This window comes from Ptychodera flava, chromosome 15 (genome assembly GCF_041260155.1).
Source record: "Ptychodera flava strain L36383 chromosome 15, AS_Pfla_20210202, whole genome shotgun sequence".
Lineage (NCBI taxonomy): Eukaryota > Metazoa > Hemichordata > Enteropneusta > Ptychoderidae > Ptychodera > Ptychodera flava.
Window position 1 is genome coordinate 932,014 of NC_091942.1, and position 21,543 is coordinate 953,556.

Sequence of the window (21,543 nt, forward strand, 5' to 3'; positions counted from 1 at the left end):
TTTTAAAAGTGGAATTGATTCTGTTTAATCACTGCAGAAAGATATTGTGAAGAACTGAAGTTATGTGCTTCAAAGAGCAACAAGTATGGAATCCCTTGCGTTGAAAACACAATCTCCAGAACAACAACTTAACTTTAAAAGACATTTAGTTATTGTTAAACTTTGATGCACTGAAATAGGACCTGATAATAAGGACACATAGTCTAGCTTTGATAATGAGAATCTCAAAACATGGTTATAGAATCATTTTGATAACGTTAAAGAATCAGTAAACATTATTTGAAAATTCTAGACTATTATTTTCTAAGTCATTTAAGAACTGCAGATCTCCAATAGGTTCACGAAATCCTTTTTTTTTTGTGAGTGAAATCATTTTTTGTAATTTGTGTCCAATTTTCAAAGTGTGATGATCAATCTGAGTTGATTATAACCCTGTGGAATTTAACTTCCCTTTGGTTAAACTGTCTATGGTCAGCAGGAACTGTGAATTTGCTGATTAAAGTTCAAATCAGTGAACAGAATCAAGAATACATGTATACAATGTCTTTAGAAGCAACTAAAGTCTTTACATGCTAATATTATATAAAACAAACTATGGTAAATGCTGCCAGGTTGATACAAGCTAAAACAATACTACCTAAGTATTGCAAACTAGCTGTGTGGTAACTAAACTCTCAACTAGCTAACTACACGTTTTCAAATTTAAAAAAACTAGAAGACTTTGACATTCAAAGAATTATTGCCATATTGTTATATCAAAAGACATTTGACACAATCAGGTTCTCAATGTTAAGGTTGTACCCATCTAAAAACTGAATGACTTCAAACTTTTGATAAAATATTTCTGACGGAAACTTTCAACCACTCTTACCAAATAAAGAATAACAATACTAATCAGAGGTCCAAACATTAATTTTGGTACAAGAAAAACAAATTATATAACATTACCAGTACTTGAAATTCAAAATGGCCACCATTCCGATGTTAACTCAATGAGAAAAATCAAATTTAGGATTTTTGCAAAATTAGATGGTGAAAGATTTACTTATTCCAATGGCTTCAAAATAAGTCCTCACAATCAATAGACCAGAAAAGTATTGTACATTTCTGCACCCAAGGCCCGTGACACCTAAGGAAAGACTTAAAATTGATTGATTAATAAAGTTGGTACAAGACATAGATTGTCATTGTTTCAACTAACGGATAATCACAGAACTAACTTCAGTCTTTTCTTTTCCATTGCTCTTGTTCATTTTAGAAAACATTTAGGAAAACATCACTGTGCAAATATGGTAGATACATTGAACATTGACATTGCCCTTCTACTTCCTACACTGGAATAGAAACATGGAATGCCGAATTGTAGTGCTGAGTGGGTAAACTTGGACAGTAAAAAATCCCAGTGGGAAACAAATGCCAGCCTGCCTGCCTAGGACAGGTAAGGGTATAATTCTTTCTGTGGAAAGTGAAAATTTACTGTTCCTTGCTAAATAGACAGGTAGAATTCTCTGATTAGTACAATTAAAGATGTCCTTGCTAAATAAACAGGTAGAATTCTCTGATTGGTACAATTAAAGATGTCCTGAGGTATAACAGACTGCATTGTGAATGGTGCAAAATTTGATATATTTGCTCCCGCCCCCTACCTCAAATGAAAATGATGGAATATAGCCTCATTCTAAAAGACTGACACACTGCATCTGTTAACCCCTTCATCACAATGGTTATGCCAAACGACATTGGACGTAGTATAGGAAATTTGGATGAACAGTTTAATGTTGGCTTATAATTGCTCATAAGGAAGAGATCATATAAGTGGCATTATAACTTGTTTATGTTTGGTGATAGCTTCCATGGAATTCATCAAAATACAATGCAGACACTGGAATATTGTCAATTCAGAAGATTTGTTCGAGCTGACTTTGCAAACTAAAGAAGAAAAATTTTACCCACTGTAACCTGAAAACTTTCTGAAGCCTACGAGTAACATCAGAACAAGAACTTTCAAGATTGTTGGATTTCAGTTTATTTTCCCTCCCTGTATCTAACCTAACCAACCCCTATTTACCAATTCAAATTTTCAATGGATTAAAAAATTCCAAATGTCCTTCATCTACGAACATTGTTTGGATCGTCTTATCTTTATGTAGGTGTAGCAGGTGTAGCAGCGGATGCTTCAGCTTGTCTGAGAGTTTCTTCGTCAAGTGGTTTGGCCTGGGACTGATCTGCTGCACCTCCAGAACCCACTTTCTGATTCGTCTCCTCCTGAAGTTTCTTCTCATAGTTTCTGACGTCTTCTTTAGTCATGTCTGACGAAGAGAAAAAAAGATGGTGGACACACGGGAAATTTTGGTGTGACTTGACGACTATATTTACACTATTTACAAAGTTTTTTTTTGCGTTTGAACATTTTATGCAGGCTTGCAGTGGGTGTTAGCGAGATTTCTTTCTATCTTCTTTTCTTGTTTTTCTGTCGTCTCCATGCCCTCCACCCAGTTTGATATTGGTCTCCGTCTGTTGCTGAGACTCAAACTGCCTCACGTCTTCCTTTGTCATGTCTGGTAAGGAAAAAACAGCAGACAGTGGGGCTAGATCTGTCAGTCTGCTTGGAAATTTAGAAAAATATTTTGTGCTTCTCTTTTTTTTTTTTTTAACTGGCAGTGAATAAATCACAAATAGAAAAACGTGCAGAACAGAGAGAATAGCGGGGAAATATGGGATAGGGACAGAGAAACACATTTACTGAAATCAATGAGGGAGATATGCCCATGCATAGTGTTCATGCAAAATTGAAAACCAGACAAGGAAGTCGAAAATTGCCACCTCACAGAAACAAACATGGAGTACTTTATATAGAAGTTTCTTTCTAATTTCACAGTCATGGTTAGAGGTCTCAGAAGAGCACTGAGTTTATGGCATGAATTTGAATTTGAACGAGAAAGTGTGGATTGATAATGACTTTGAGATTTTGCAGAATGTTGCACCAGTTTTGTATTTTGCAAAAGATCAGACGGACCTGCTCTTACCACTGAACTAAAATCAACATGATTGATCAGTTTCCCATGCTGTGGAGACATTCTTGTCAAACCCTTAGATTGGACTAAAAGAACTTCATGGGGATATTTTATTTGACCCCGAAGTTCACTGCAAAGGTTAGAGAAGACATGTTCAAAAAGTAAAACTAAAATCTGTTTGTTTATTAACCAGATTAACAGATACATATACACATGCCCAGATGGCTAGACTGGTCATCTAGTCACTTGGCTTTTCTCAGGTCTATGCAGTAGTTACTAGCTGGGTTTTGCATTAAGTCTCCCACCTATGCTAATCTGCCAATGTATATCACTGCAATTTCGCAATCACCTCCCCACCAACGCACCAGCCTGCTGATGTTTATTCCTTCAATGTACTTTGTTTGAACATTTATATGCCAACAAACTTTGGGCAAGTCTAACAGATAGTAAACACTACACACACACACAGACATAGATACACACAAACATAACCATACACAGACACGGACACTCACAGGTTACGAGCAAAAGACAAACTGTATGCAGGTTGGAACAGGTTGATAAAGGATGGCACTGAAAACTTCTGTTATTTACCACTCCATTGCTAGGTTTTTATCTTGCATATCCGGTTTGTCTGTGTTTTTATTTGCACTACTGCAACATTTTAACTCCTCTAGGGAAATGGTTTTATTGCCATATTAGGGTTTTAAAATGTACTGTCCTCCTTTCAGATTCATCAGTGTTTACTCTCAGTGGATTTTCACTGCTTCTGTGTCTCCATTTCTGGTATTTTCTGTCAAATATTAACTTGCATAAATCTATAAAAATCTGCACTATGAAAGATTTTTCATATAATGTTTGATATGAAGTGAATAAGAGGAAGAAGGCTACAATGGCATTGCAATATTTCATGACTGGATTTTCTGGTCCACTTTTATGATTGAGGCAAGCAATATACAGACTGGCCCTTCTTGACCTGAACTACCCAGACACCATAACACTGATTACTATTGGAAGGACAAGTGATTATCAGGCAGGGCAATTGTGACACCAGTGATTTTTTGCTCACGTGTGCATGTCTGTCTGTGTGTGTGTCTGTCTGTCTGTCTGTCTGTCCGTCTGTCTGTCTGTGTGCTCGATATCTCAAAAACGGCTCATCAGATCAGAATCAAATCTGGTACATAGATTCAGTTTGCAAATGGCTAGAACTGATTAGTTTTTGGTGGGTGTGGCTTGCTTACTTTTTGCTCATTTGCATAATTAATGATTTTAGAAAAAACAGATATACATTGACAACGACTGCACACAATTTAATGAGATTTGCTACAAATGTTGATCACACCAAGATATATCAGCTGTGAAAGATATTAAGGGGTGACATAAAAGGTAATGGATAATTAGCATATTTAATGAACTTTCCTAATTAGGGATATATATCTGATTTGACTTGATCAAAATTGACAAAACTTGGTATGTATATTTAAGATACTATGATTTAACATTATTGAAAGTCATTAAAGCATTTTTACTTCATCAAACTCTTAATTTGCATATATAATGAACTTTTGAAGTTAGGCATATTTATTTGAATTGACTTGACCAAAAATGATGAAACTTGCTATGTACATTAAACATACAATGATATAACATTGTTGAAAGTCATTAAGCATTTATACTTCAGCCACTTCCTTATTTGCATATTTAATAAACTTTCCTAATTAGATATATATCTGAATTGACTCGACCAAAGTTGACGAAACTCGCTATGTACATTGAAGATACTATGATATAACATTATTGAAAATCATTAAGCAGTTTTACTTCAGCCAATTCCTTATTTACATATTTAATGAACTTCACTAATTAGGGATATATATCTGAATTGACTCGACCGAAGTTGATGAATCTTGCAACATATATTGAAGATACTATAAAACAACATTATTGAAAGTCATTAAACTTTTTTACTTCAGCCACTTCCCTAATTAGGGATATTTATCGGTATTGACTCAACCAAATTTGATGAAACTTGCTATGTACATTAAGGATACTATGATACAACATTGAGAGTCATCAAACATTTTTACTTCAGCCAATTCTTATTTGCAAATTTAATGAACTTTCCTAATTAAGGATATTTATCTGTCTTGACCAGACCAAAGCTGACAAATTGCTTTGTACATTAAAGATACTGTGATACGATATTATTAAAAGTTATTTAACATTTTTACTTCAGCCAATTCCTAATTTGCATATTTAATGAGAACATTTCAGTCAATTGCTTATTTGCATATTTTAATGAACTTTCCTGATTGGGGATATATACTTGGATTTAGAATTAATCTGTTGTGAATGTTATTCATTATGTTGATCATAACACTTTCAATGAAGTTGCAAACATGTGGCAAAGTTCAAATTTACACAAAACTGCAATATATAATGAAACACGTGAGCATTTTCAGTTCATATCTGGTTATCATTGTAACTTTTATCACCATCAATGCATTACTATTATGGTTGCAACTTGAAATAAAACTGAGGGTGACAGTGATCAAGATAAGGAAATATGGATGGAGGAATCACAAAAGTACACCGAGTGAGAGAAATAAAAAAAAAATGTGCATTTTTTTGCTGGCAAAATAATGAAAATAAGAGTTACTGTAAATGCTACACTTGACATAGGTAGAATAACAGCTAAAAGTGGTTTTTAAGAACAGCATATCAGTGAACTGGCTGCACTATCACACTGTCTTCAAGCAAAGCACTGTTACAAAATCTTGTACAATGGATACGTCAGGATTTGAGAAAAAAATTTACTGCAGAATTGTGGAACATTTTGTACTGTGTCATAACTTCAACTTCAATATTTAAAGATGACAAACCAATCTACAGCAAGTTACAGACATTCAGATTCAGAAATTTTATCTCTTATAGAGAAATATATATATATATCAAGATGAAGTTCCGACATGTAATTTATTTTTAGATCTTGGCAAATGAACCTTGCCAGGAATCCTCTGCAGTTTTCAATAGTTTCATGATGTAGGTTTTAGTTTTTGTTGATGTTTGTGCCGTGAGGTTTCTACTTACCGATCCACTCATCTATCCAAGCAAATGCTTGTCTATGTCCAAGTAACAGAATATCCCGTATGGCCTGGTGTTATAGGAAAGACAAAGAAAGTGTTAAACACTTCTTTTAAGGTAGTATGCACCTCAAAAGTGAAAGACTTAAACTTTTGCTAAGCCATTCTCTTCCTATATCAAGAATCAAATCAGGGGTCACCGTACAAATTTTGGTACTAGAGAAACATATAAGCCAAGATTTACCGATATTTAAAATTCAAAATGGCTGCCATTCCTGTGTTAACTCTATGGAGGAAAAATAAAATTTTCGAACTTCTAAAAACTAAGCTGGTGAAAAGTTTTCTTACACCAAGAGCTGGTATATCAGAAAAGAATTGTAAAAGTTTGAGAGTCTGAATATCTGTCCCTGAGACCTGATCTATCTTAAATACTCTAACAGGTTATAAATACAATGCTCAATCTCTCTCACAGAGTACAGAAGTGACTAGTTACTTTTATGGAAATGCAGAAATGTTAAGCAATCATTGTACAACATTTTGTACTGGCTGTATGGCAACAATTGGATAATTACACAATAATTTACTAATTTCTGGACCGAGTACCAAGCTGAATACATTATGGAGTGCAAAGTTTTCTTGAGTCCATTATGGGCCAGGAAGGGGTACATTATTGCTATCATTGTACAGTTTTGGCAGTGCCAGTGAATTTCTAGATTCTAGATGCAGAAACATTTGGGCTACACTAACTGGTGATTGGATACATTATCAGTAATAATCATGGTGGTGGGAGGGTGGTGGGTATCACAAAATTCACTGATATTGACAAGGCTGTAATATAATGCATAACAGAACATATGATAGAAAGGCATGTCTATATCTATAAATTAAAGAGCCAACTTTCAATCCTGAGGACTGTGCCCTCCCATGTTTATTAACTACGTTCGTAGCTAGCTACCGCCAATATCACTATACCAATCTTTGTTTGTTTCAAATCAGAGAGTTTGATTCCAGAAAATTTAATAAAAATATCGTCCTTTTAGTTTCAGATATTTTCATGATGTTAAGTAACCTTTGATTCTGATTTATCTTTGGTTTGTAACTACCAGTAATCACATCAGATCAGTCATGAGCTGATAGCTCTAAAGATTTTCTGTTTCACAAATGGCACTAATGAGGAAGTTGGAAGCTGAAAATGAACTGGTGCCATCATGAGTCTGTCATGGAAACAGATGAACATCATCTTCTGTAAGTTTGGAAAGACTGTTGTACAAATATGAGCACATCAAAATTGACTGTTCGGAAATGTCCAAAAGTACAAAGATTTTGAAATCATATATACTGGGATCAACTGGTAGAGTGAAAAAGTCTTTTATGTCAGTCTTTTTTTGTATATATCATGTCAATGTTCTTGTTCTACTAACAAACTCAAACACACTCAATCCCTTCAACTTGATGTGTTCAGGCTTGTTTGACATCTTGACCCTTGACCCATGAATTCATATAACTTCTTAGGGGCCGTGGATAATTATGTGCAGGTAAACGCAACTAAGTGTGTTTGGCCACAACCCTCCCCCTTCCCTAAACAAAAATTTGGAAGTGCGAAAATCCAACCAAGCCTTATTCTGTATAAGCATACCTACAATCGGTAATTATGTTGCTCTGAAATCACACTACCAACCCATGCCACCTCCCCCACCTCCCCCATCCCTGGCATGTTGGTAGAGGGATGTTGCGATATGAAAACATGTAGTGCAATTTTGGTGCACGGTAATCGAAAAACCCCAAACACAAAATTGCGTTTACCATGCACATGTTTTTATCATCTACAGCCCCTTCCTTATGAATCAGGCATCAGCTTATTTTCAATTTTCAAAAAAAAATGTTGATTAGGCCAGAGAAAAAAAAATCTTGTACATCGGATTTTTTGGACTAAGTTCCAGGAGCGGCGAGCGAAAATTTTTATTTTTATTTTTTATTTTGCCAAAGGTAAACGTGGTTCTCTGGCATTTTTGCACAGATGCGGACAAGGCAAGATAATTGTTTCCCTTTTTACCAGAAATATCTCAGACATGAAACACTGATACTGGTAACTGAATTCAATACTATATTTCCCAACAATAGCATAGTGTTTGCACAACATATTCTAAGTATTTCAACATTCTCTCAGAACAAAACTGAAATGTACAGCAAATCACTGAAATCCAACAATTCAGTATTGTCCTTTAATATTGTCCTGGTGGGACCTAGCATCTGAGTTTTTTCATTTTACTTTTGCCCCATGTTTTGGCCTCTTTACCACTGTCTCTACACATTTTACACAATGGCCTAACAACACTGTTCTGTGATCGGAGTGAAGTTATATAGTCATCATTCAGAAGGCTGTCTTGTACTCCACAATAGAAACAGCAAGCTTCAAATGATACTTTAACATCGACGCAACCATGTGTTTTGTCATTGCCGTAAATTTTTATACTTTCGATGCAATTTTCATTCAATCGGATGCACCGTCCATCTGCTGTCACGATCTTGTTGAACAAATCGCCGAACGTAATATCAGGACAAACACTGAATAGCGTCTTTGGAACTAACTGTTGGCCATCACGTCGAATGTTGGCGATCAAATTAATACTCATGATGTGACATGTACTAACCTTTACAAAACGAGGAAATTTCTGGCCAAATCGACCCACTTTGCGCCGTGATTCGCCAAATTCAGACGTCACAACAACGTGTTGGCGGTCAACTATTGAAGTCCAAACACGTCGGAAGTCTCATTCAAAATCCCGTGCCCGCAAAAACCCGACAAAGTGTAGGGCGCCACCAGCGGCAGTACTAAAAATATTTGTAATGCGGAAGTAAGAATTTGCAGCGATCAAAAAAAAATTCCAAATATGCCAAAGTAGAAGCGGCGATTCCGATGAACAATCTATTTTTTCTTCCTGGCCTTACAATATAGCTGTAGTATCTCTACCATCTTTGCTTTCATCCAGTTATTCCTTGGAAATCACCATTTTGATGCTTCATTAAAAGAGGGAAAACCCATGATGGAAAACAGCTGAAAGGATGCCGATTATCATTAAAAGCAGCTTTAAATTGCTGGGCATACTGACAGTACACAGAGGGGTGTACTTACTGCATGAGTGTAACTCTCTACTTTGGTCTGGAAACCCCACACTTCAAACTTGACCTTGACCAGTTTGTATGAACACATGATGGGGTCAGATGTTTCCTGCAGGACAATAAAACATTGTGGTCATTGCAAAATAAAAGGTACCCGTGGAGAAAAAATACTCCTCCTGAAATGCCTAAACCTATTTTACATCATAAACATAATGAATGCACATCTTCTAAGCTTAGATACTCTAGAAACATGATTGTTCACAGACAGTATTACCAGTGATAGCAAATTAACTTCCTTGACTTGTCAGCAAGCATAACACTTGTTTTGTCAACACACACTAATAGGCTATCATGTCATTCAGTACTTGTATGTTGGATATTCCACTCGGACTCATGAAACACATCTAGATATCCCAATACAATATAAATGGATGTACCAAAACTAACTATTGATACAAATAAATGTAGCAAAACTAACTATTAATACAAAGAGATGTAGCAAAAACTATCAATGCAGAATGAAGAATCACCATACATAAAGATGGTCATTCTAGGTTTTTATCACATACATGTAAAGAAAGGGAAACACAAAATGAAAAATTCAGCATAAGCGAAAACAAAGAAAAATGTGTGTTCCTAATCCTTGCATGTGTTGATCTAGACGGGCTGCATCTCTCCTTTTTCTCATATATATGTTGGCATGAAAATAATTGGACACAAACAAATTTTACGATGCAGTACACAAGTATGGACTGTAGAGTTCTGTACAGTGAAATCTTTGTCGTTATCTTTCTGCCTGTCAAAAAAATTCAAAAACTAAAATTAAAAAATTAAGGAAAAAATCAAATACTGTGTTATTGAATCATTATGGCTTTGGATGAAAAATGATGCTATTTTTCCGAATATCATAAAAAAATCTATTGTTTGAAAGTCAAATTTACAGAAACGTGAAGTTCGTAATAACTTACTCGCCAGCCTTTCTCCAGCGGTCCTCTGCCTGTTTTGACAGATTTGAATTTTTTTAAATCCTGTAAAATTACAAGAGCGAGACAACACATGATTTTATGAAGTACACGGCTACGTCATGTCTTCATTCTTACAAACGGTAAAACAAATCCACTCTCTGTAACATTGTAAACTATTTTTTTGTAGTCCTCATTGATCACGTGCTGTCATTGGCACACCATACCATACCATATTTATTGGTGATCTCAACCCTGGCATATGCTGAAGATATGTATCTTCTGAAGCGGTATGTAAAACCAAGCAGTGAGACATTTCACTGACTCACTGATGAACTAACCACCCTTTGTGATAATTCACAGCATGGGAATTGAGAATAGAACAGAGTATTAAATGCTGGCATGATCTGACAGTGTGATGTGGGCATCAATGATAACTCTGTTCAGAGTTTCCTTCAGCCACAGTTGTGTGTGAAGGAACTGTGCTTCAGCTAAGTTTTGCTGTGTGCCAAACTGGACTACAATCTAAAGACGGAGCCGCAAGCATTAAACAGAAAGTTGTCTTTTTGAGATCTGAGAATGTGCTACTGTATGTTATACTTTAACTGAAAACTTTACTCTTGTCTATTTGAGTTGTGAGTTATGTAAATACCAGAACACAATGATTACACATAATGCAATTACAAATATTATGACATACACAACTGCATAGCAGGGAAACATGAAGTGATGTATTCTGCACTCATAAAGTGATAGATATCTTGACAGGACTCTATTCTCAGTGTTTTGTTTTCGGCGCAACTTTCAATAAGGCCGCTCACCTCACTGTGTAATTTGTTTTAGAGCAAACTGACAAATAGACTCACAAAAAAGTCTCATATAACATTAAATTAGTCAATTGCATGTTTGGCTGATGATACTGCTGTTAAAAAACCATCAACAGTATCAGGGCTGGGCAACTCCAATGGATTAAACTTTTTCTTTCTAATAAATGTTGTGCAATTTTTAGGTTCACAACAATTTCCTTGACCATTCTTTGTTCTGACCTGATTTGCATGATACTATACTAGTTGGAGTATTTCTTCCCCTTCTGTGGAATTAATTTACAATCAACAATGCCGTTTCTCCTGACACTGACATCACACAAAATTATGGATGCACAGATTTCATTGAAAGAGGAAATCACAGATCGTGATCTTACTTCTTTTTCCTTGAAATATTTCTCAGGTAATTCATCATAAGCGATGTCTATATCTATCACTTCTCTGTTTATGAGTTCTTCTTGAGTTAGGTTATGAACCTGATAAAGAGATCACAGGAAATAATGACATTACTGATAGCGCCCTCTATAGCATGGTCTTGAAATTCAGTTGTTTTACAAGTGATTGTAATCACAAATAATGCAGAGAGCAGAATGTCAACATTTATTTACTGTGATACATGAAAATGCTGATGGCTGACTGCAACAAAATTGACACTTGCTACCATTGCTTAGTCTGTAAACTTAAATTTGCACATTACAGCAATAGCTACCTCTGCAAAATACAGTAATGGAAGGTTTAGATCACACAACGTCATGTACTTACATTGACGGTAGTTCCACTGTTATTTTCGTACTTAGTCTCTATTTCAATTGTAAATCTAGGTAAGAAGGAACACTGAAATACAGAAAGAGAAGAGATTATTTCAAAATATGGTGTCAATATTTCATAAAAGCAAGAAAGTGTGGCAGATTTTTTATTTAGAAATATAAAATTTTAGGCTTTGCTATCAAGGCTTTCATAAAAGACTCTGAATATGTGACAGTGATCTCATGAAACAAAACAAATCAAAATACATAGTGTGTAATTAGATTTCAATTTTACAGAGAGAAAGAGTAAAACTGAGAAATATGAAGTGTAAGGATGGGTCAACCAATTGTAATGAAACTGTTTCACATGTCATAGGTTCCGTGATTGTTTCCTGTTTACCAGTTTAAAGCAAGTTTCACAAACACTAAATTAATCATACAGTGCCTGATATTTTTAGGTTAATCATTCTCCATTGATAAGATGCCAATGTCATTAGATTTACAACTAAGCGATGCTTACTAAGGCACTTTGCATAAATTGATTTATTTATTGAAGAAATTCAGCACTAGATGAAATCACATCACATTTTAAACTTTAGGACAGAAAACCACCACATCTGATTCACAACACAACTTCCCTAAACTTGACCCCAACTGTTGAACTTCCCACAACTTAACCCCAAATGTTGAACTTCCCACATTGATTGCAATGGTTGCTTTCAAAATGAACACCTTTATAAATTACAGCGCGGTTAACAGTACAGCACCAGGTTTAAATGAGATCACTAGCTGTCGAATGATGTCCATGAATGACTCAGTGGTTGGCACAAACAACTTCAGAAAATTACTTGGAAAAATAAGGAAAACTATTTCCTTGTATATTAGTTGATTTTTCCCCTGCCTATCAGACTGGTTTCAGTATGAGTAATAAACTAACTGTATCAGCAATGAACCAAACACATCCTGCAGTAATCAAACACTGAATGCTGTGGAATGATAAAATAATATAAATGACAGCCACTCGACTCAGGACAAAAACACATTTATAAAGGGTAAACTATATGTCTTTCAGGGGAATTTAAACCACGGCTGAAATATTTTTTTTTGTTTTTCAAAATTTCCTATGAAGTGGTTTCTTGAAACTATGTTGATGTTACAGGAAATCCTGCAATTTTGTTTTCTTGGGCCTCTGACCTGATAAAAGTGCAAAATTTTCATCATATACCGTTACATAACACATTAAAGGCAAAAATGTCAACAGTTAGGGACTGTCTCAGATTGTCGCATAAGTTCAAAAAGCGAAATCTGTTTTACGGGGGAGGGGATTTGACCTTCATTCAATTAGTGAACTTTACTTTTGCAATTTTATGTTGTGATTACAAGTACTCTTTGTCATTGTGTTTAAAAATAAAAAAAGTGTACACTTGTACTCACAAATTTTGCTGTAACTGTTTTCAACTTGTTCGTTTCATGTATGGTTGGTACTCAAATTTAATCGATTACGTGATGATGTAATGTGCTCAGTGGATACATATTCTTCAGTAGCTACAGCAAAATGCTACATTGCACTCTCAGACAACAACATTTTGCACTTTTGAACTTTTGTTTAGGGAGGAGGAGGGGATTTGATGCAAACAAAAGAATTTCGTTTCTTGAATGTATGCGACAATCTTAGACGGTCCCTTAGCATGTATGGAATGGGGAAAGTAGAGTTAATACTGGGAAATTTGTTGTGTGCTCCACAGTACCGGTATGTTGCGACTATTATCCTTACGTATGACTACATACCAGCACACTTGTGTATTTCATTTTCTCATTGAATGTATTTGAACTGATGCTTGGATGCCAATTTCAGTAAATGAACTCAACCCTTCACCAACATGGTTTGGACCAAAATCATTGTTTGTCATGGTGATTAAGGTTAAGTTGGGGCTTGGACTCTTTTCAATGATACACATGAATCCACAAACACTGTACTGTTAACATGCATGACTATCAAACAACAACATTGCTGCAAATTCATCCCAGTTTCACACGTTGGAGTAGACCACCCAGATATCTTCAATGTTCAGTTTTGCTGAATTGTATAGAATGATATAAACAAATGCAAAACTGGTCACCCATTCTGTACCTTCAAACTGTCCACTATGACTGGTTAAAACCTAGTAAAATGATGAAAACCACACAGCCATTCACACAACCATTGAGAGATGGGAGTTTCTGTGGTAAAATAGCTAATGGTATTGATTTATAACACTGTGTTTATATTTTCCCAAAGTATGCCACCACAGAAAATTTTTAATTTGATTAAACTCTACAGACACACATTTTCCAATATTAACAGAAAATAATAATAAATGACATATTTTTCACGTAATTGCATTTTATAATTACTTTTTCCTATTTGGTATGATGGGACACCTTATGACGCCACAACCTGTACCTAATTAATTATGTGCATATCTAATTCTGAGCCTGCCAATAGAGCTAGAGGTCTGATTTTTGGCATATAGGGATAACTTAGCAATACAATTTTTTTGACAAAATGTCATGTGACTTCAATGACCTTTGACCTTAAATATAAGTATATGTTCATAACTCAGTAACCACAAGTGCTACACCCTTCATATTTGGTATGATGCGAGACCTTATGATGCCACATCCTGTACCTCATTAATTTTGCACATATTCTGAGCCAGCAAATAGAGCTAGAGGTCTGATTTTTGGTATATAGGGATAACTTAGCAATACAATTTTTTTGACAAAATGTCATGTGACCTCGATGACCTTTGACCTTGAATATACATATATATGCATAACTCAGTAACCACAAATGCTATACCCTTCATATTTGGTATGATTGGAGACCTTATGACACCACATTGCGTACCTCATTAATTATGTGCATATCTAATTCTTGTATTGCTCTAATGCTGCGACTTCTGTTGAAAAATTGTGCCAGACAACTCGGTCCCATTTTTTCCTACATTTTCCAGATGTTATTACGGTAAATCTTCATGTTGTCCCCCGTACATGGAAGACATCTACAATTATTCCAGTTCCAAAGAAGCCCAACCCAAAGCAGCTGAATGATTATTGTCCCATTGCCTTAACATCAATTCTGAGCAAGTGTATGGAAGGTATTGTGCGGAAGCATTTGCTTTGTAATGTGGCTGATAAGTTAGATCCGTTTCAGTTTGCGTACAAAGCTCATAGAGGGGTTGAAGACGCATCTATCACTCTTTTTAATTTACTTTCTCAACATTTAGAATCCGCAAATGCATACATTCGTATTCTTTTTATAGACTTTTCAAGCGCTTTCAACACCATTGAACCATATGTTCTCCTTAGACGTCTTAGTAATATGAATGTCGATGCCAACATAATTCTCTGGATCAGTGATTTTCTTAGAGAAAGACCACAACGGGTATGTGTAAATGGCTACATGTCAGAGGAAATTGTACTGAATGTTGGTGCTCCACAAGGTTGCGTGTTATCACCTACTCTATTTTCTATTTACACAGATCACATGAGGTGCAATACTGCAATATCTTGTTTGTTCAAATTTGCTGATGACATGGCTCTTGTTGGGCTACTCAAAAAGGAAGATTCTCTTTCTGCATATTTCCATAATGTTGAAATTTTAAAGAACTGGTGCATAGATAGCTATTTAGATATGAATATTAGTAAAACAAAAGAGCTTGTCATTGGTTGTAAAGTTTGCCAGGATTTTACTCCTGTCACAATCAACGATGAATCTGTTGAAGTCGTTTCATGTTTCAAATACTTAGGTTCATTTCTAGATGAAAAACTCACATTGATGAAAATACTGACTATATAGCGAAAAAGTCCCAACAAAGATTATACCTCTCAGGAAACTCAATCGTTCAATGTGAGTCAAAATATCTTACAAATGGTGTACAGATCCCTCATTGAGAGTGTTTTAACCTATAATATCATTTGTGGTAATGAAATTTGACTGTCAGAAACAGAAGCAAGCTTTCTCGTATTGTGAGGGTGGCAGAAAAAATTATTGGCTGTCGTCAAAATTCCCTTGTAAACCTTTACCAGCTGGCAGTGAAAAGGAAAGTGCAGAATATTGTTAATGATTCTGATCACCCTCTTCATGGTTACTTCCAGAAACTCCCATCACGGAGACATTTTCAGGTTCCTCGTGCAAAGAAAAACCTCTTCAAAAAGTCATTTCTTCCATCAGCAGTTTCAATTTTAAACTCAAACTCGATGTAGTTGTTTTAAACCTCCAGTTGGTCCTTTGTTGTTTCCGTCTATGTTTCAATTTTTGTATCTATGTCGCTACCTTGTGTGTGTTTTTAAGCATTTCAATGTGTAATAGCGTCCCTTTTTATAGAATGCTTTTGCTAGTTGTACTATTTTAATTTGTATATGATGAGCCTGAAGGCAAATTTCTACATTTATTGTGGATAATAAAGTAATTGAATTGAATTGAATTGAATTGAAACCTTGTCATTGCTGCTCGCAGCTATATTTGCATTTTATGATTACTTTTTCCTATTAAATTTTCACTCGAAGAGGGTTTGAAACTTAAAACAATTCAGCACGCTATTTTTAGAAGCAGGATATGCTGTCAATTGTAAGCGCCTCCATGAGGGTTAGCCTGTAATGGTACTGAGTACAAGCTAAATTGATACTGTGAACTTTTCAAGTTATTTGGTTATGTCTATAATAGTATACATGATTTAAATTCTAGTGCATGCAAATTCATTCTTAACAGGTCACTCAGGGCCAGTACATGATGAAATTAAGAAAGTGGTTTCATATTGGTTAAAGTAAACAAATATTACAAATGCCATAATCAAATTTTATCATAATTACATGCCGTCGATATGAAATTTAGCTGTTGGCAAGTCTACGTGAACTTATCATTTATATCTGAGCATGCCGATTTTTACTGTGATACAAACGCACGCGATGAATGGAATCCTGATTGCTTCTGTACCAATAGCAGATAACATACACCGCAAGGAAACCTATGAGATCAATGAATTAAGTCAAACCCTAAAGAGGAGTGTGTAATGATGCAGTAATGAAGCACTGTACGTAGTAAAAAAGACTGTGTCTACGTGCTGAGAGTAGAAAATGACATTACCCCTTGACATTTCAGTAGCACACGCAAAAGGTCACCCTCCATGACCCATAGTAACACGATATGCAATGCAATAATCAATGCTATGGGACCATAAAGATACTGGACTTTACATGGAATGAATGTCCAAAGAACCTGTCTGACTTTGCATGTTGAACACTGAATACTGATAAAAGCTACAAAGACTGGCGTTTAAATGTGATCTGCCTGCCTCTTTTCTCTCTCTTTCTCTCTGCTATCTGTGTCAGCCTGTCTGTCTATGTGCCTGCCTGCTCGCCTGTCTATCTGTCTATCTGTCTCTCGCTCTTGCAAAGAAACAACCAAATGAAAATACCCTTCATTCTGCAAATGATAAATTACTGCTCTTCCAACTTTCACATCCATCTTCAAGAGGTAAATACAAACACAATTATACTGGTAGTATACTGCCCTCTGGAGGCAAGTATTACTTAACGTTTATGACCAATGCAGAACTGCCATCTCTGCCCTGACCACATCATGCTTTGGTTCACGCTATTTTATTTAGCAAACACATCCCTAGTATGGATCAAAGAATTCATGTAACAGCAATATTTGTTTCTACTTCACTGAACCACTCACGAATTTGGAGAAAGACTTCCAGGACATCAAAAGAAAACATATTTGGGACAGTTTATTTAAGTTTTCCACAGGTATCTTTAGAACAGTTAGCTTGTAAGACATTTTGTAAGAGGTTTAATTTTATTACCGTATACCGGGATGTCATAAAATTTCATGGCAAAATGGATTTCTATACCATTGAAGAAATCACAGAGCAAATCGCTTCATCATCATATAATTTTTTCGCAAATTTTGAAAATGGTTTTACAGTGAAATAATTGTAACCATGAAACATGAAGAACTCAATTTTAACTTTAATGCATTCGTAATGGTAATCCTGCTGTGCAATCTTGTTATATCTGGTCATATCCTAACAAGACCCTAGGCACACATTTGGTCTGCTATGGATATACTTATGTAGACAATTAAATGTGTGAAACATTGAGAAAATGAACATTATTCCAGAAAGTGATCACTCCTTCATATTTCTCATTTCATATCTAATATCAGCTATATGTTGTCACGTTTTAATTATGCGATCTAATTGCAATTTTTTTCTGCCTGGAGAGTTTTTTCAATTATCATGCTCATAATGGATTTAGTTTCTTCATTGGACACAGTCACTTTTCACATTTTCCTGTCTCACTGGATTGGACTCATGAAATATGCTTTGCTTGAACTGATACGAAACTACAGCCTGCTCTACTTAACAAGTGACTTTAATAGCCCCCAATATACCTCTGCTGTAATATTTAAGAAAATTAAAATAATAGGTGTTGCTAGAATTATGAGTCAAAAAAGACCAAATTTGAAAAAGTGGCAAACTCAACTAAACATACCGGTACTACAATACCGTTAAAGTCATTTTATAAGACGCGTCTTTTATTATGATGTTGCAAATTTTGAACCAGAATTATTTCTCAAGAGATGGGGTGCGACTTATAATATGTACTTTTTGCATTTTTAAAGGAGGCCTGCCACTAATAACATGAAAATTCTCAGATTATTTTTTTCAAGGAGGTGGGGGGGCTAATGATAGAAGTTTGCCTTTATTGAATAAATAACTTTAAAAGATAATTAAAAGAAGAGTTTGCTTATTGTAGTTCTCTTTTGGAGGATGTAGTTGCCCATGGTTAAGAAATATGTGAAGTGAAACAATTTAAAGTTTCAACTTTTGATGAATAAAGCCGACCTCAATGGTGGCTGGTAGTGTGACAGCTGTGCTGGAAAAGGGGTGCGACTTATAATGCATACGTTTTCCATTTTTGAAAATTTAAGGATTTCATCCTACTCAAGTCAATCAAAGGAGGGTGCGACTTATAATGCAGATGCGTCTTATAAAATGACTTTAACGGTAGTTCCCTTTCTCCCAAGTTGCATTAAAAAGCAAGTAGCTATCACTTTTGATGATTTCTTTTCCTCTTTTTTTATTTTCAATATCAAGTATTGTTTCCTGCTCAAAGCATATCTAGGTACACAGTGTTGAGCTTGTAAACTTAGTCTGTACATGTACAGATAGCGTTGTTTTTACTATTTTGGAATTTTTTGACCAATTACTCCAGAAATACAAGATTGCAAATTTCACAACAATCTAAATGAACTTAACTAAGGTCATCAGAAGGATACAAGGATACCAAATTTCAAAGAAATCAGACCAGCAGTGGACAGATATACATACATACATACATATGTATGTATGTACATATGATCATACGTATGAACATACCAGTATGTACATATGTATGTACATACGTACATACATACCTACAGAGTAGAGGGAGTTAGAGAGAGAGAGTAGTGGAGAGAGAGAGAGAGAGAGAGAGAGAGAGAGACACACACACACACACACAAACACACACATACATATATATGACAGACATTTTTCCAGCCTATAAGAATACAGTGTTTTCTCTAGACAGCGTGCTTGCACGAATCACCTCCATTGTATGAGAAACATTGAGAAAACGCTGAGAATAGCTTTCATTTCATATATACCGTACATATGGCATATCGGAGCTAAAAACTGAAATAAACACATAGATTTCATCTCAATATCAAGCCATCCTATGACACTATGCCAAACACAGAAGAATACTGTCAATAGTTCAATGTAAGAGGTCCCTTCATGTTGAGTGACACTCTCCTTTATACAGTAATAGATGTCAGTTGAAATGAAATATCGGTGACACGCCATCGAATTGCCAGTTCCAGAGAAGTCCCTTTGTTGCAACATGAAAAGACTGCAAAATAATCTATGTACTCCACTGTGCTTTACATTCACAGCAAAACTTTGAACCATCTGCCAATTTAGCTTCATTCATGCACTATGATAATACTCAATCCACTACGCTGTATTTTTCGACAAGAAAACAGAAACATGCTTCATAATATTTTCACTCAAATTTAAGTACAACCCCCCCCCCCCCAGTAGGTGAAAGGTTCATCGTTTTTTAACACACTGACAAAATTGCAAAATATATGAAAGTAATTGTTGTATATCTCTGAAGATTACTCCATAATAATGGTAAACTCTTTGGACTAACACAATATTTATACATAAAGTGGCTAAATCTAACATCAAACACTATCTTATTTGTATCTACACTGAATGAGTAAAACTATGAGAAATATTCATGTGAATGAACATGCATTCAGGCTTCAAGAAATTCCTATTTTCAAAACGACATACAATCCAACACTTCATTGAAAACTCTTTCTTTGCACATTTGCTCATAATAACATCAGTTTCATTTTCTTTCTCTTCTGATTTTGCGGCGCAGTAAAAACAATGAAACATCTTCTTGGATACTAAAACTAACACGCGATAACTCAACCACATACATAACATAAAACTTGTTCTTACGACCTCATATTGCATTGGAGATATAAACAGTGAAAGACAAATGTGATGGAAAAAATAATCAGATTGACATTACATGTTGTTCTATTCCGAGCTAAAGTACCTTCACATTGACCTTAAAACCCTAGGAAGCATTTTGGACGATGACTATTACGCACTCTTGTAAGCAATGACTGACAGCTGATGGGTGAAAACTCCGCTGTGATACTAATGCTAGGTCCCTGACCAGTTACAATACTGAATATACATGGCAGGCAATGACGCTAGACCTGAACTTTTTCACCTCTATTATTCAATATTTATGGCAAAACCGTGTCATACACCAGTTTAAGAAATGAGCTATTCAAAACAGCGCTCGAGCAAAGGGTTCATATAGACGACCTCTTTGGGAAAGACTTTATCTCAACACTTGCACATTTTTATATTTTGAAACTATGAATTCTTTCATTCTTTTCATATCAAGAGTGCAATTTAAAGAATTGTCTGGCACAAGTTTGTGGATAGTATATCCTTTCTGTTGTAGATTATACATTTATACCATAGCAACATCAAAGCTATAGAGTTTGTACATTTCTTCCCTGGAAGTCACACAAGCTCAATTTACAGTGGAAAAAACTCAACACTGTGCATGATGGAAAGAAAATATCCCTGGCAGACACAATTGCCATCACTGATTTCAAATTGCTGTTTTTAATAGACATGTCAAATAATCATTGAATGCAATTACCTAGGATATTCCAAATACCTGTGACATGCTCCACTGATCTGAGTGGGTGAGCCAAGACCAAAGTCCTACAGGGAATTCACTGCAGTGCTAATAGCATGGTTTGCACTTTACAAGGTTCAAATTATGATGCTGTGGTTGTTTTTTGTAGGAGGGGGTGGGGGGGGGGGGTGGGAAAGGAGTTTAAATTAACCCAGATCTGTTTACAGCTCCATTCACTGTAACTTCCATTACATTTGTTTTCGTTGTCAACACAGTTCCCTGTTCTGTTCCCTAAATCATTTTGTAATACCTGGTGTTCAACTTGTCATCACAGCCTGTATGTGTGTAATCTCAAATGTTTTTGTGGACCATTGAATTTAAGTCCAGATTAGAACTCATTTGTAAATGGTAATATTACATGTCCAAAACTACACATCTGTACTTCAATACATGATAAAAACATCAAAAGTTACAGCTATATCTCTTAACCCTTGAGTGCTGTAATTTTTTCCCATCAAAATTTT

General features: G+C 35.4%; 1 protein-coding gene across 1 annotated transcript in view; it reads right to left on the reverse strand.

Moving 5' to 3' along the window:
- LOC139150814 (cytoplasmic phosphatidylinositol transfer protein 1-like) overlaps positions 1-21,543 on the reverse strand; it is a 114,508-nt gene continuing 92,965 nt past the window's right edge. Inside the window, exons 5-10 of the mRNA XM_070723214.1 lie at positions 11,766-11,837; positions 11,381-11,479; positions 10,186-10,245; positions 9,231-9,326; positions 6,105-6,168; positions 1-2,309 (exon numbers count right to left, since the gene is read on the reverse strand). Of these exons, the coding sequence (XP_070579315.1) occupies positions 2,143-2,309; positions 6,105-6,168; positions 9,231-9,326; positions 10,186-10,245; positions 11,381-11,479; positions 11,766-11,837 (558 nt within the window). The 3' untranslated portion in view covers positions 1-2,142. The remainder of the gene's footprint in view (positions 2,310-6,104; positions 6,169-9,230; positions 9,327-10,185; positions 10,246-11,380; positions 11,480-11,765; positions 11,838-21,543) is intronic.